Source organism: Meles meles, chromosome 19 (assembly GCF_922984935.1).
Source record: "Meles meles chromosome 19, mMelMel3.1 paternal haplotype, whole genome shotgun sequence".
Taxonomy (NCBI): Eukaryota; Metazoa; Chordata; class Mammalia; order Carnivora; family Mustelidae; genus Meles; species Meles meles.
This window is the reverse complement of record NC_060084.1, coordinates 46,647,466-46,662,688: the sequence shown is the minus strand read 5'-3', so window position 1 is coordinate 46,662,688 and position 15,223 is coordinate 46,647,466. Positions and strand designations below refer to the sequence as shown.

At 55.4% G+C, this 15,223-nt stretch overlaps 2 protein-coding genes across 3 annotated transcripts; one reads left to right on the top strand and one right to left on the bottom strand.

Moving 5' to 3' along the window:
• Nucleotides 1–259: 259 nt before the first annotated feature.
• Nucleotides 260–8,731, top strand: EXOSC5 (exosome component 5). The gene is made up of 6 exons (XM_045987052.1): nt 260–478; nt 4,572–4,685; nt 5,183–5,304; nt 6,484–6,624; nt 7,768–7,857; nt 8,555–8,731. The coding sequence occupies exons 1-6, from the start codon at nt 343–345 to the stop codon at nt 8,645–8,647; spliced, it is 696 nt and encodes a 231-aa protein (XP_045843008.1). The 5' UTR covers nt 260–342; the 3' UTR covers nt 8,648–8,731.
• Nucleotides 8,732–10,202: 1,471 nt separating this feature from the next.
• On the bottom strand, nt 10,203–15,007 carry TMEM91 (transmembrane protein 91). Of its 2 annotated transcripts, none has more exons than XM_045988779.1 (4): nt 14,846–15,007; nt 13,650–13,888; nt 11,286–11,435; nt 10,203–10,586 (listed from the first exon to the last, which is right to left on the bottom strand). In XM_045988779.1, the coding sequence occupies exons 1-4, from the start codon at nt 14,856–14,858 to the stop codon at nt 10,491–10,493; spliced, it is 498 nt and encodes a 165-aa protein (XP_045844735.1). In that variant the 5' UTR covers nt 14,859–15,007; the 3' UTR covers nt 10,203–10,490. The 2 variants fall into 2 exon arrangements, with proteins under 2 accessions (XP_045844735.1, XP_045844734.1); XM_045988778.1 differs by having other exon boundaries at nt 10,489–10,774.
• Between the last annotated feature and the right edge of the window lie 216 nt (nt 15,008–15,223).

Below are 15,223 nucleotides of genomic sequence, written 5' to 3'. Positions count from 1 at the left end.
ACAATCTAGCTTTCCAAAATCAATCTGACCGCCTCATCTTAGTTGTTTCTGGAACAGGCAAAGAGGAGGACAGCCTGACCGGAGCCCCAGGGCTTTAGGGCCCGGGGCCTCGGGTAGGATGAGCCCACGCCAATGCCCGCCCCCTCTTCTTTACTCTCCAATGGCTTTCCTGGAGTAGGAGGAGCCAGATTGTTAGTAAACGCGGAGCCACGTGCGCGCACGGGTCCTGACAACCGGAGCGGCGCGTGCGCAGTGGATACGCAGCCTATGCGGAAACGCGCGCTTTAGGGCGGAAGCAGGAGTCCCCGGCTGCACGTGGGCTCTGGGGCGGTGGAGAGGGCGATGCAGGCTGACGCCAAGATCCGCACTGAGTCCGGGACAGAGTCCCGCCCACGGGGCTCGAGCTGCAGCCTCCGGCACTTTGCTTGTGAACAGAACCTTCTGTCTCGGCCTGATGGATCTGCTTCATTCCTGCAAGGTAAGAACTTAACCTAGGTAAATAGTGCCCGGGCCAGGTTCGCCACGTTGTATTTGTTTTGAAGGTCACGGTGCATCATGGAAAGCAGTGCCACCAGCTGATAAATGTCCCTCCTGGACTGGTGCATTTCCTTTTATCCCGGCCAATGCTCTCTCTCCCTCCCGACTACAAGAGAGACAATCGGTATCCCCCACCCTGGCAAATACTCGGCTGGAAGAGGGGCAGATCACCACCAGCGGCCTCATTACTCTCTAGACGGTAGCATGTCTTCTCCCCCAGTAAATACTTTCAGATTGAGAGTGATGTCCCCCTTTCTCCCGACCAGTGGGGTAAATATCCCTTTGACTGTGATACACATCTCTCCGTATGAGTCTCTCATACGGAGTTTGGGGCAGGTCTTACCTGCTGGGTAAATATCCCCTTCCCCTAGCCATATACATCTCAAATTAGACTCAACTCCCTGACCCAGGTATGTATTCCTCTGGAGATAGGCCTAACACTTGCCCCCATAAATGCTTCAGTTTCCTCACTAGGGGTATCATCTTCTACCCAGGTACAAAACCTGTTTTCATTCGTTTCTTCATTGAACACACGTGTATTTGTGCTAAGTACTGTTCTGGGCACTGGGAATACCTTAATAAAAAAAATATTTTAATTCCTGACCGAACATTTTATGTTCTGGTCAGGGAGACAGACCAAAGATAACTAAGTAAAATATACAGGAAAACACTGTGGAGAAAAATATAGTAGGGAAGGGAAATATTTCCTGCCAGAGGGGGTTGACCATCAGCAGGATGGTCAGGAAAAGCCTTGATGAGATGGTAAAGGTAAGGGAGCAACCTGAAGATTCCAGGAGGAAAAACATACCAAGGATGGAGAACGGCAAGGACAAAGACCCTGAAGCAAGGACCTTCCTGGTGTGTTTGAGGGATAGTCTGGAGACAGTGTGGCTGGAGCAATGAGGAGGCTGGGGAGAATTAAGGGGGATGGTATGTCATTTGAGGCCTGGTGAATAAGTTGTGGGCCACTGCTCCCAGGTTTTGCTCAGAGTGGTGGCATGATCTGAATATATTTTAACAGACTCTCTCCAACTGCGGTGTTGACTGTAGAGGTAGGGGAAAGAAGGGGAGATGGTGGTAGCTCAGACCAGAGTAGAAGCAGTGGAGATGGTGAGATTCGGGGTATATATTGAAAGTAAAACTGATATGGGGTGCCTTGGTGGCTCAGTGGGTTCAAGCCTCTGCCTTGGGCTCAGGTCATGATCTCAGGGTCCTGGGATCGAGCCCCGCATCAGGCTTTCTGCTCAGCAGGGAGCCTGCTTCCTCCTCTCTCTCTGCCTGTTTCTCTGCCTACTTGTGATCTCTGTCAAATAAATAAATAAAATCTTAAAAAAAAAAAAAAAAGAAAGTAAAACTGATAAAAATCTGCAGATGGTTCAGTGTTGGCGTGTGAGAAGGAGAGGGATAACACTGAGGTGTTTTTCCCCAATCAGCTGTACTGAGAGACTCTGAGTTTATTTTGGAACAGTAAGTTTGCAGGGCCTGGTAGACATCACAGCAACCATATGGAAAGGGCAATAGGACCTACAAGTCTGCATTTCAGAAGAGAGACCCCATCTGGACATACAATTTGGACTTCTCTGACTATAGGTGGTATTTCATTGGATTGATGAAATCAAGAAAACGACCGTAGACGGAAAAGAGAAGAAGTCACAGGACTTGACCTTGGTCCTCTAACCTTTGAGGGGCTAGGAGAAGAGAGAAGAGCGGTCAGGAAGGTAGGAGGAAGGAGGTAGGAGAAAAACCAAGAGAGGCCACTGACCTGGGGCCTGGAGAAGTGTTGTAAGGGCCCACCAGCTGCATCTGTCCTCCAGAGCTGTGGCTGGATGGTCTGGACACATGTCATCCCTGACGCTGTCAAAAGCTGCTCTGATGGGAGCGGAGAAGAAAAAGCAACTTAGAGATGTGTCTTTAGGAGCTTTGCTGTATGGGGCTCAGATACATGGGAGAGGAGTTGAAGATGGATGTGGGTCCAGAGACGAGAGAATTGCAGGAGCCACGTCCATGAGAAGGTGACAGGGAGGGTCTGCCTAGGTTCATGGGGGCCACAGGCAGGTCCTCCAGAGTAACAAAAATGAAGACCACTGTGTGGTTAAGTTCCCCTCTGAGGGCAGATTCCCCAGGAGCTGAAGAGAATCCCTGCAGCCTCCTCCTCCTCCCCAACCCAGGAAATGTGCCCTGATGCTGGGGGCTTTCCCAGGCCCTTCCTGAGACTTAGTTCTGCTGCTCCATTCACATGGAGTTTCTTCCACATCAGAAATATTGAGGAGGGTAGCCCCTCCCGTGCTCTAAAACTCCCAAACCCCCAGGACCCATGCAGACCGTGGGAGAGTGTGTCCCACCCCCTTATGTCCTCCATGGGTTGTTAAATAGGTAGAGCCCCAGAATGCACCTTGCACCTGCCAAGGCTGTCATCATGTGTCTCCCCGCCGCCCCTCCCCCCCGCCCTGCCCCAGGCATTTGTAACCTCTGTGGGGATTCCATGTTCTGTGTTTAGAAGCCTGTGCTCCCACTCTGTGTTGCCCACTGCAGACTGTGGGCCCAGCTGCACGCTGGAATGACCCATGGAGCTCAGATGCCCCCAGTGCCCACGCCCCACCCCAGCAGTTGAGTTAGGATCCCTGGGGGAGGGGCAGGGTGTCAGGATCATCTCACGCTCCCCGGTGATTCCAGTGTGCAGCCTGAGTTGAGAACCACTGCTGCGTTCCGTAGTCTTTTTTTTTTTTTAAAGATTTTATTTGTTTATTTGACAGAGAGAGAGATCACAAGTAGGCTGAGAGGCAGGCAGAGAGAGACGAGGAAACAGGCTTCCCTCTGAGCAGAGAGCCGGACGCAGGGCTCGATCCCAGGACCCTGGGATCATGACCCAAGCCGAAGGCAGAGGCTTCAACCACTGAGCCACACAGGTGCCCCTGTAGTCTTTTTTTATTTAATGGAATAGAGGAAGGTACCAGGCTGGCTCTGTCAGTCCGAGGAGCGTGCGACTTTATTCCAGGGTGGTGAATTCGAGCCTCACATGGGGTGTGGAGATCATTTAAAGATAAAATCTTAAAAGTAAATAAGTAAAAAGTAAACTAACTGGAATAAAGTAGAAAGCATCAGAGTGTGTCAGAGCAGCAGTGGTAAGAGTTGTTTAGTGAGGCCTTTGTTCTGTTTACACACACAGATGTTTGCATGAGTTTGGAGTGGTGCCCATGAAATGTATTTTTTTTTCTTGGGACTTTCGGTGAGAGAAGTTTGGAAGCCACGGGTGTAGTCCAGTCTCTTCATTTTGCAGATGGCAAAACGGAGGCCCGGAGAAGTGAGCACCATCAGCGGAGTTTACAAAGCCAGCAGGAGGCAGATAGGTCTAGAAGCCAGGCTTCTTTTTTTTTAGATTTTATTTATTTGACACAGAGAGAGAGAAGGAGCACAAGCAGGGGGAGCACTAGGTAGAGGCAGAGGGAGAGGGAGAAGCAGACTCCCCGATGAGCAGGAGCCCAATGCGGGACTCAATCCCAGGACTCTGAGATCATGACCTGAGCCTAAGGCCAACTGGGCCCCCCAGGCATCCCAGAAGCCAGGCCTTTACTCCCAGGTCTTACCTCCCTGGCCGCTGTTCATGCCCACTCGGGACCACTCCCAGGTTATGTCTCACTTTCTCAGAGGTCCCGACTGCTGCAGAGTTGGGGGATGTGAGCCTGAGGGAAGACAGGTTGGAGGAAGCTTTGGAAGGAGTTGAGACCAAGTAAAGGGGAGGAAGATTAGCTCACGGGAAGAACTTCCTGATCAAGTCAACAATAGCTAAAGTTGGTCACGTGCTGGGCATGTGCCAGTGTTCGCAGTGGCTTACGTGGATTACCTTACCTAATCCTCATGATGCCGTGAGGGAGGCGCCATTATCATCCCCATGTCACATATGGAAACACAGCAAATGCTCAGAATCACTGCCGGCAAGTGGCGGGCTGGACCGGGAGTGATGGGGGCTTGGCGCTTCACTGGGACCCCCCAAGGAAAGCAGGATGTGCCTGAGGCCGCCTCTGCTGTCTCCCCAGGGGATACGTCGGTCCTGGCGGGCGTGTACGGGCCAGCTGAGGTGAAGGTCAGCAAAGAGATCTTCAACAAGGCCACCTTGGAGGTGATCCTGAGGCCGAAGATCGGGCTGCCTGGTAATCGGGCCCAGCAGGATCTCTAGCTTCTTCCTCGCCACTGTCCCCAGGGTGTCCTCTCTCCCTTCTCGCCTCAACCCCAGCTCTTAGTGTCTCCCCCCAACCTTTGTCTGTCCTACCCCTTCTTTCCTGGCTCCATCTCCCCTCCTTTCCACTAACCTGTTGTTCCACCAGGTTCCTCACCCCCTCACTCCGGGGGCTGGGTTCATGGGGGCAGGAGTGGACAGCAGTAGGGGACAAGGGAACTCTGGGGTTTTCCTCCCCCAAGAGGCTCCCTTGCTGGATGCCGGAGGGGGCAGGGGTGAATTGGGTATTGGTCAGGCCCTGCCCCCTTCCCACTGGGGATCCTGTGTCATCCATGCAGGGTCCAGCACTAACCCTGGCGGACACAGGCAGGCCCTTTCCAGAGGGCTTGGGTGGGGCACATGGAGGAAGGTGAGCCAGACGGAAGGGAAGAGGCTGACAACCCCACCCCACCCCACCCCTGATTTCCCCAGGTGTCGCAGAGAAGAGCCGGGAGCGGCTGATCAGGAACACGTGTGAAGCTGTGGTCTTGGGAACACTGCACCCACGCACCTCCATCACTGTGGTGCTGCAGGTTGTCAGTGATGCTGGCTCTGTATCCTTTCCCCCAGGGCTGCCGCCTCCAGGAAATCCTCCAGAAGCTTACTGATGGCCTCCCTCGCTGTTACCCTTAAGGCCTCAAAACACTCGACAGTCACCCACTTGTTGAAGAACAGCAGACACAGCTTGAGCGCTTACCCCGTGTCAGGCACTGCTCTGAGTGCCTGACTTGTATTAACTCACTTAACGAACAGCACAATAGGTGCCACTATAATCCCCATGTTCCAAATGGGGAAACTAAGGCACAGCTAGGTCCATTCCTTTGTGCCCAAGCCATCTGCTCCCAGAGCCCAAAGGCTCCTGGCAGATGGGTGTTCTTGTGCTCCCATGTTGGAGGTGAGGAAGCAGGCCCCGAGAGGGAACGTCACTTGCCCAGGGTCACACAGCTAGAAGGCAGCATTGGCAGAATTGCAGCCCAGGCCTGACTGCCTGCAGAGCCTGTGCCATTGACCTCCACTCTGACCTGGGGTGATGCTAGGCTGTCCTGAGCAGCAGAGTAGTTAGGTCAGCAGCCTGGCCTAGCAAGATCCCTGTTTGGTGAGAGGTTAGGCCCAAGGACCAGAATTGGGCATTTCTAGAGGGGCTTCTGAGAAGGGAAGTAATAGAGTAACAGTGGCGGAGCTGGAACGGACTGACCGTGAAGCTGGACCCTTAGCCACTGTGATGGGGCTGGGGACAGAGACTAGAGGAAACTGAGGCAGGACTGGTTGTCTGGCTCCTGGCCGGGGCTTGCCTCCGCCATGCTACAGCCACTCCTCTCCGCTAAAGATGACTGCTCCTCCCTGTGTCACCTGGTGGTGGCTACCTCCAGATCCCCAAGCTTCAGGCCTGGCGCTTCCACTACGTCCCATGTGATTGTGGGAGGTTCCTCCCCTCCTGCCCTCAGTTTCCTGAAGGTGCTTGGCACGTGCTTCAAGACAAATCTGTTGAGTATCATTAGGACCCCTGATTGAGGCTCAGAGAGAGTAAGTCACTTGCTCAAGCTCACACAGCTGAGAGGTGGCAAGAGCAGGTCAGGAGCCCAAAGCTGCTTGGTCCCAAAACCCCTTAGAAGCACTGTACCCTGCTGCCTCCCTGTGATCAGTCGGTGGAATCGGCCACAAACACTGGCAGGGTGCTCTGCAGGCCACTCCCATCGCGGGAATGCTTCTTAACCCTGCCCTGTGGCACCCAGCTCCTGGCCTGTTGCCTGAACGCCGCCTGTATGGCATTGGTGGACGCGGGGGTGCCCATGCGGGCCCTCTTCTGTGGTGTCACCTGCGCTCTGAACGCGGACGGGACCCTTGTGCTGGATCCCACGGCCAAACAAGAAAAGGTAAGTCTGAAGGCCGGGGCGGTGAACGGCTGTGAGCAGACACTCCTCCTCTCGGCCTCACTTCCCTGAAGCACTTGGCTCCTATCACATCGGTCCCGGTTGGCAAGCTCTGGTCTGTTCATCAGCACAGGTCCTAGAACCCCAGCTCGGACCCACTTAAGTGGAAAGGGAATATATTGACCTTCAGTACAATGCTCAGAACAGAGGTCCGGCTGGAGCCAGGGTCTCAAACACCATAAGGATTTCCTCATCTGGCTTCTCATTCTCTGCAGTCTTATGCATTTTGGTTCTGTTCTGTTCCATTCGCTAGCCAGCACCTTGCCCAAGGCTGGGACGAGCCCCTAGAACTCCATGCTTTCCTCACCAGCTCAAGTTCACAGCGCCCAGGGCTCAGGCTCTTCCCAGATACTCACCCTGTACTGTGATGGGCGCGTCCTATCAGGAAAGCCGAACCCACCTGAAGTATTTCACACAGAGAATTTCCTGCAGGAAATGGGTCAGGATCTTGTTGGAAGAGCCAAAGGGGCAAACAGGAGGGAGGGCGATACCCAGAGACTAGCGGCCCATAGGGCGCTCGCCCTCTGCGCTGTTGAGAGATATTGTCAACAGTCGGGTCTGGGTGCACACAAGGCGTCCTGGCTTGGCTCTGGCAGCGGAAGTCTGGAGACAGCCACCTCCCCACCAGCCTCCACGGCTACTGCGGGAACTGCCACAGCCCCTGCTTCTGTCAGAGTGAGGACAGGACACAGCCCTCCCTCCCTCGGCCTCTCCCCCAGATTATCAGGGGCACATAACAAGGAGAGTCCGGGGAGTGTGGGAAACAGTCTGCCAGCTTCCAGCCCTGGTGGGACAGAGGCGGGAAGGGGAGCGGGGGGCCGAGAAGTATCCACTGATGACTGGCTGTGCAGCTGCCCCCCTGTTGGAAGCCCCTGTTGGAAACATGCAGGTGACGTCGGAGGATGGGAAGCAGTTCCACAGAAGGAAGGCCCAAGGGCACTGCCCCGGGAAGCAGGTGGTGCACAGACAAAACACCTACACCTGACACCCTAGAGACTGCGGGCTGGGGGAGGGGCAGGTCCCCTCCTTGGGACCCGCTGAGACTGCCTGATGCAAGAGTCTGGGCATCCTACCCCTCATCCATAGGAGGCCCGGGCCGTCCTGACCTTGGCGCTTGACAGCGTGGAACGGAAGCTGCTGATGTCCACCACCAAGGGGCTCTACTCCGATGCTGAGGTACTGAGGTGGAGACGGGATGACCAGATCCTCCTTCCTGGATGTGAGGTCTTGTCGGGACCCTGGGAGGGGGAAGGAGAGCCTCTTCCTTATATCCCTTCTGTATGTAGAAGGGGTTTTTAGACGTTGTAAGCACAGAAACCCTTGTGGGAATTTAAAAGGGAAGCCCCAGTCAGGAGAGCAGAGGAGGAGAGCGCTTAGGCTGAGATCGGGAGGTGAGGCATCTCCTGCTCAGAGCCGGGCGCTCCCAGAATCCCGGAGCTCTGCTCTCCCAGACCACTTCGACCTGTTCCTCCTGTGAGCCTAGGAATGTGTGGTGCGTCCCAGATTCCACAGCTTCCAAGATGATCTGGCATCACTGGGCCGGTGGCTCAAAAATTCTAAATATCCAGCTGGAGCTGGGCCAGGCTGAGGCCTCTCGCGGGGGTCAAGATGCCTGATCCCACCTGTCCACGCTACCAGAATTGGACCCCTGAAGCCCTCCCCTTTTTCTCAGTTCCGCCTCTCAGAAAGAGCCCACCAAGTAGGGAAGAAAGAAAGACCTTGGAAACAATCCCCTGGCCACTTGCCCCACTGCAGGGGAAGCAGGAGGTCTGGGGGCTCCGGGAACAACCAGGGTCAGGGCAGGCTGTGGGGTCGGTGGGGGGGTGCGGGAGCAGGGAGGCCCCAGTACCACCAGCTCTCTCCCCGCCTCCAGCTCCAGCAGTGCCTGGCTGCGGCCCAGGCTGCCTCGCAACACGTCTTCCGCTTCTACCGGGAATCGCTGCAGAGGCGTTACTCCAAGAGCTGAGACAAGCCAGGGCAGGGCGCCCTCCCCGCCACCGCCACCCACTACCTCCATGGAAAATAAACCAGCAGCCGGCCTCGCCTCTCAGTCCCTGTGCGCCCGGATGAGCTTGTGGGCCTTGGGGCACGGACCCACCCTGGCCCCCAGGAAAGCATTTCTGACCTGGGAACCCCTCCCTTCCCCACCTGCCAGTCCCACAGATACCTGTGGGGCACCCGCTGTGTGCAGTCCTGCTGGGTGCAACACTCCGAGGGGGATGACGCCCCCCCCCCCCGGTCCTGGGTTCAAGGAGCAGTAGAGTGAAGGGCAAAAAAATCGGTGTTGGCCGGTGGTGGTAAACGCTAAGAAGGAAGCAAAAAGCAGGGAAGAGGGGTTTGGGAGGACATCTGCAGGGGGTGGGGTGGGGTGAGATGGGGGTGCGTCTAAGGAAAGTCCTCGGAGGAGGCCTGCAGGACGTGCAGCGCCAGCAAGGCTCCCCTGGGCTCTGTGATGGTGGCTGGAGCAGGGAGATGGGTCAGGGACAGAACAGGCACAGTGGTGAAGCCTTGTGGGTCTTGGCATCCCTGTCCTAACATGAAGAAACCAGCTCAGAAGCCAGTGAGCTGCCCCGTGTCACCAGCTAGTCCGTAATGGGGCAGGGTGGCCTCAACTTGAGTCTGGGGAGACACCAGCACGGTCCTGACTGCGGTTCCCCACTTGTAACCGGAAGTGGCCGAGGCCCATTTCTTCTCACCGGGTGGTAGCACCCTGCAGGGTGTATGGAAATATGGAGGGGGGTGTGGTTTAGTTGCCCTTTGACCACTGGGTCCCCCACCCCTGTATTTAGCGGGAAGGAGCCAAAAACATGAGCACACCGCCTGAGGAGTGACTGTCCCACAGCTGGGCCACGTGGTCGCCGGATTCTGTGGGGCACTGACATTGGGGGCTTTACAGTGAAAATTATATGTCTGGCGGGCCCTCTGCTGTGCGCTTCACATGCTTGAACTAGTTCACACAGTTCCCACAATTGCCCCTTGGAGCCTGTGTCATTTTCGTCCCCAGTAACCAAGGAGAAGCATCAGAGTCTAGCTCGAAACTCTGCTCCGTGAGACTCAGGAGAACACCCAATGAGAAAGTGTTTTCTTCTAGTTAAGACCCACTGGAGTGGCATTAAACAGTGAGAGTGCTAAGCTGCCTGTCACGTCATTACTCCGTCATTTCTCAGGCTGCTCTGTGAGCACTCCTGTGCCTCTGGGGAGCGCTCAGGGTCTGTCTGGGGGGCTTGCACCCCAGTACCTTAAAGCTCCAGCCTTCCTGGTCTCCGGCCAGCCGTGTGATTCCCATGGGGTACCTCAGCTCCTGGGGCCATCTTTCTCCCCCAGAAGCCTGCACAGAATGAGGCCAACAGGAAAGGAGGGTCAAGAGCTGGAGAGACCAGACTGCTCATTTCATCTGAGCCCCTGAGTCTGGTTTCTGCCGCCAGCCGTGGGAAGAGCTCAGAGGGATACTGCCCTTTACAGGTGTCACCCATCTGGTCCTCCCCAGGGGTGGAGAAAGTCCCATTTTGGAGAAGGGAAAATAGGAGGCTCAAAGAGAAGTCACTTGGGCCAATTGCAGAGCTAAGGAGAAGTAAACCCTTGGAACCTGGGGTAATTCTCCACAGGCCACAGTGCAAGGAGAACATTCTGCAATTTGGGAACCCTCTACCCCACGGATTTGCCCTCTTCCAGCTCCAAGGTCTCTGGAGATAGCCTGTTGTCACTGGCCGCGTGTCCCTTCCTGGTCTCCCTGAGCTCCCTCCTTCCCCCCACCCCCAGTACACACACACACACAGAGGTTTGGCTGCGAGAGCGTCTGGAGTTTAATCTCACGCTGCAGTGGCCAGGAAGGAGGGTTCTGCCGCTGCTGCCGCCTCATCCACCCAGATTCTCCACGTTGCCAGCGGTGCGCCCGGGTCCGGCCCCTGATTCACAGTGGGGGCGGCAGGGGCAACTAGGGCGGCTCCCGGGAGGCCAGGTAGGCGGCCAGGGTCACCAAGGCGGCCGCATATGTGCACACGCCCAGCCCGACGGCGAGGACCCCCAGCAGGAAGGCGCGGCGGGAGGCAGCCCCTGCCCCCTGGACGTCCCCCTTGGCCCAAGCCTTGTTGGTCTGTGGAGGCGTTGGGCAGCGGTGACTCAGGCGTCCCCTCTTCCCACCCTGCTGCCCGCAGCCCCAGACCCTTGCCCTGGACCCGCCCCCACCGGCACGCCCAGAGGCTCATTCAGAGATTCCAAAAACAGGGAGCAGCCACTGTGGGCCACGCACAGGGGTGCCCAGGTGGCTAATAAAAATAGACCTCTCACTCGGTGCTACCGTTCGAACTCTCTGATCCTCACGATGACCCAAAGGTAGGAATTATTCCCGTTTTACAGGTGAGGAAAATGAGGCCCAAGGAGGTTAGGTGGCTTGCCCAAAAGTCTAAATGGAGTGTGTCAGACCTAGGAATATGAGCCCAGGTTCCTAACCACTGCTCTGGGCTTCCACTCTGAAACACTTGTTCTACCTTTCCATGTTTCTATGCAGGTCCTTCTCTCCACTTTTGCCCCCCACCAACGCATAGCACTTCTGTTTTGTTCTGAATACACTTTCCCCTTAGATCCAGCCCTATCCACAGACTGACCTTCTGGGCCAGGCAGAAGGCTGCGATGCCCACAGGCCAGAAACAGCAGAGCATGGAGAAGACAGCCAGCCCGAGGTGGTCGTGGGGTAGGAGCGGGGAGAGAAGGCTGCCCGTGTCCCAGTCTGAGTCGCTGTCGCTGGATGATGGGTCCTGTGGGTGGGAAAGGGCCTGAGTGGGCGTTCCACACACCTTCCCTGCCCCACCACTCTGCTCCCCATTACCCCCAAAGACCAATACCAGGGCCTCCTCAGAAACACCAAAAAGAAGAAAACATTCCAGGAGATAGGCTCTTAACTTTCTACAGCCTGGATCCCCTTGAGGGGAAGCTGTATATCCTCTCTCCAGAGAAGAACCCCCATCCACACCCAAAGTTTTATGTTCAATTTCAAAGACTGCACAGGTCCCATCATGGTAGTATAATTTCAGAGTTACGAGTGGAGGCAGATGGGGTGCCTGGGTGGCTCAGTGGGTTGGGCCTCTGCCTTCACCTCAGGTCATGATCTCAGGATCCTGGGATCAAGTCCCGCATCCGGCTCTGCTCGGCAGGGGGCCTGCTCCCCCCACCCCCGCCTGCCTCTCTGCCTACTTGTGATCTCTCTCTCTCTGTCAAATAAATGATTAAAATCTTAAAAAAAAAAAAAAAAAGAGTGGAGGCAGACACCAACGGGGACAGGAACTGGCAAAAAGTTGGAATCCAAGAGAGACGGCAAAAACTTGGAATCCAAGAGAGACGAATCCAAGAGTAATGGGGCCTACGTTACTAGGGAAAATCTACCAGCTCAAAACTAACTCTAGATTTAAAAAAAATTTTTTTTAAACCTCGCATTAAACAGCTCATAAGATTTTAAGCAATTCTTATAAGGCCCAAACTGCAATTAAAATCCAAGTTAGCAGAAAGATCAAACAAACAGAAAAGGCCTCTTTTACCCTGAAGCCAACTGCCAAGCCCAGAAAAATAACCTCTCAACCCAACCATGAACTAGATGAAAACTGATCTCTAACTACCGGTAGTATCCACAGGCAGATGGCAAGCAAACCAACTCCTCTCGGAGAAAGGTACGTACCTTCAGTCTAGGCCTCACAACAATTTTTCCTAAAAATAGCTTTTCGACTGTGATGACCAGCATACAGTCCAAAGATAACCAGGCACACAAGAAACCCTAAAAGACCAGAAATAATAAGGCCCTCCCTCCAAATCTTCAAAGAATGGAATTTTCAGACACAGAACGATGTCAAAGTGACCCTGTCTCGCTGTGGCAGACGGTGTTTCCAAAAATGGCCACGACCATCTCTCATCCCACATTGCTCCTCTCACAGTGTGACTGATACACTCTTGCCACCAAGGGGTGAGGTCTGTGTCCCCTCTCCCTGAGTCTGGGCAGGCTGTGACTCACTCATAATTGGTAGAATGTGGTGGAAGTAATGCCACATGACTTTGGAGCATAAGTCAAAAAAGGTGAGGCAGTTTCTGCCTTGCCAAAGCACTCGTGCCGGAGGCTGGAGGGACAGAAGGACGCAGACCATGCTGCAGCTGCCATGTTGTGAGGAGGCCCAAACCAGCCCATGAGGGGAGCCCCAGGCAGAAGCCCCAAGACTACATTAAGAGAGAGACACCCACCCAGCCCCCAGCTCCTTCAGCCCCCGGACTGTTCCAGCTCCAGCCACCGGCTGACCGCAACCTCATGAAAGACCCTGAGGCAGAACCGCCCAATCCAGGCCCTCCCAAATTCCTGCCCCATGGAAACCATGAGCCATAATGATTGTTGCTGTTTTAAGCAAGTGAGTTTTGGGGTGATTTTTTATGCAGGAATAGTAACCGGAAAACCACGTGTAAGAAATAAAAGACGAGTGGGGGGAGTCTGGCCGCCTCAGTCCGTGGAGTGTGCAACTCTTGATCTCGGGGCCGTGAGTTTGAGCCCCATGTTGGGTGTAGAGATTACTTAGAATCTTTTTAAAAAATAAATACATAAGTATGACAAACTTCACAGTGTATATAAGGAACAATAAATTATACAAGTTAACACAATAATTTGGAAGGAAAAAAAAAAAGCAGGAGCAACACAGAGAGAGAGAGGTGGAAAGACAAGAGAACAGAGGAGCCAGAAATCAGAGGGAAGACAGAAAGCCAAAAGTGCGGGAAGAAAGATGAGTGACAAATCTGGAGAGAAAAGTGAAGAAACCAGAGGAGGCACAGAACATGCAAAACCACCACTGGACATCTAGGAAGTCCCCATACAGTTGGGAAGTGAGACTCCAGGCTGAAGGTAGATACCCCAGCCTCCAGCCTACCTGGGGTTCACTAGAGCCCCGTTCACTCACCTCCAGCCCCTTCCCCCAGATCCCACTAAGGCCTGCTGCTCCTACCTCCAGGTCAGGGGTTCCCAGCTCCCCAAGACCAGCGCTCACAGAAGGAAGAGCTGGCGGTAGGAAGTGCCAACCACCCAGGGACTCTGCAAAGGCTGTCTCTCGAAAGGGAGGCCCCAGCTGAGGTTCCCCAGGCTTCTGGATGGGGGGCCCACAGCCCACGCCTGCCAGCAGAGGCTGTTGGAGCTCTCGAAGACTGGGGCTGTCCATGGCTGGGGAGAGGCTCCCGAATGGGTTTCCTGGAGGTAGAGGAAAGAAAAAAGACACATTCCAAAAGTCTCACCACCTTTCCCCTGACTCCTGACTCTAGAGAGATTGCTGGCAGAGGCTAGTTAGTCACTGACCCTCAGACTCGTTTGCCAGAGACAAAAACTGAGGCCCACAGAATAAAAGAGGGCCAAGCTGTGAAGAGAATTCGCAGGGTCTAGACATTCAATTCTGGGATTCTGAATTTGCACTCCTGAGGCAAAACCACATACCTGAGGTGCACTTATTCCAAACCACGCCTTGCACACTTACTTGCCCCATGAACTACACATCCCCCGTGTCAAGTCTGCACCCTGAATACCCACGTCCACAGCTGCACATACTCAACCAGGCAAGCCCAACCCCCACCTCCAGGCACTCATTTCCCAAAGGGCTCCTTGCAAACTTGCCCTGAACAACATCAGTTCCCATTAAATACCCCTCTGGAGCCCCCAACCTTCTTACACACTCATTCTGAATGACTCCTTGCACACCCCGAATCCCCCCAGCATCAGATCCCCTATTTGCACACATAAGAACAGGCTTCCCACGCATACACTCCAGACATTCTCCCTTGTTCCCATCACTTACTTCCCTTGCACACCTGCCCCCAATCACCCTGTCTACGCATCCCTCTCCTACCCCACCCACATCCACCCCGGTACACAACTGCCTGCACCCCCACCAGCTCCCCTATGCCTCCTGCTTTACCAGAACCCACCTCTACACCATTCCCCCATAACAAACCCCAACCCATCACACTCACACATGCTCAACCACAAGGAATGTTGCCACCCCACGATCCCCCCCTTCCTGCGGGGCCTCCCAAGCCTCCCGCCCTCATTCCAAACCTGGCTGGAGCCGATCTCCTTACCAAGGGTTTGCCTCCCCATCCCCAACACTAAGAGCCAGTGGAGGGGCCGTGCTGCCCACCTGTGCCCCTCACTCACCGCCCACGGCCATATGTCGGGACTTCCTGGGCCCCTGCACCGACACCCGCCCCGACCCTGCGGCCCGCAGGTGACACGGAACTCAGCTCCCCGGGACCCCAGGCCTGGGGGCGCGGGGTCTGCGTTTTCCGCTGAGCTCCCCTCTACACGCCCCAGGCCCGCAGCGCGCGGGGGCGGGGATGGGGGCGGGGCGGCGGGCTCCCGGCTCCTCCCTCCGCCGCGGCCGGGGAGGGGGCCTTGAAGGCCGACGTCAGTGCCCAGCGCTGAAACCCTGCTACCCTAGGTGTGCCGGAGCCAGCGTGGGGCTCCGAGGACGGCGGACCCTGACCGTCCCCCCACCCCAGCCCAGGCCCAAGAGCAGCGGGGCGGAGGAGGGGG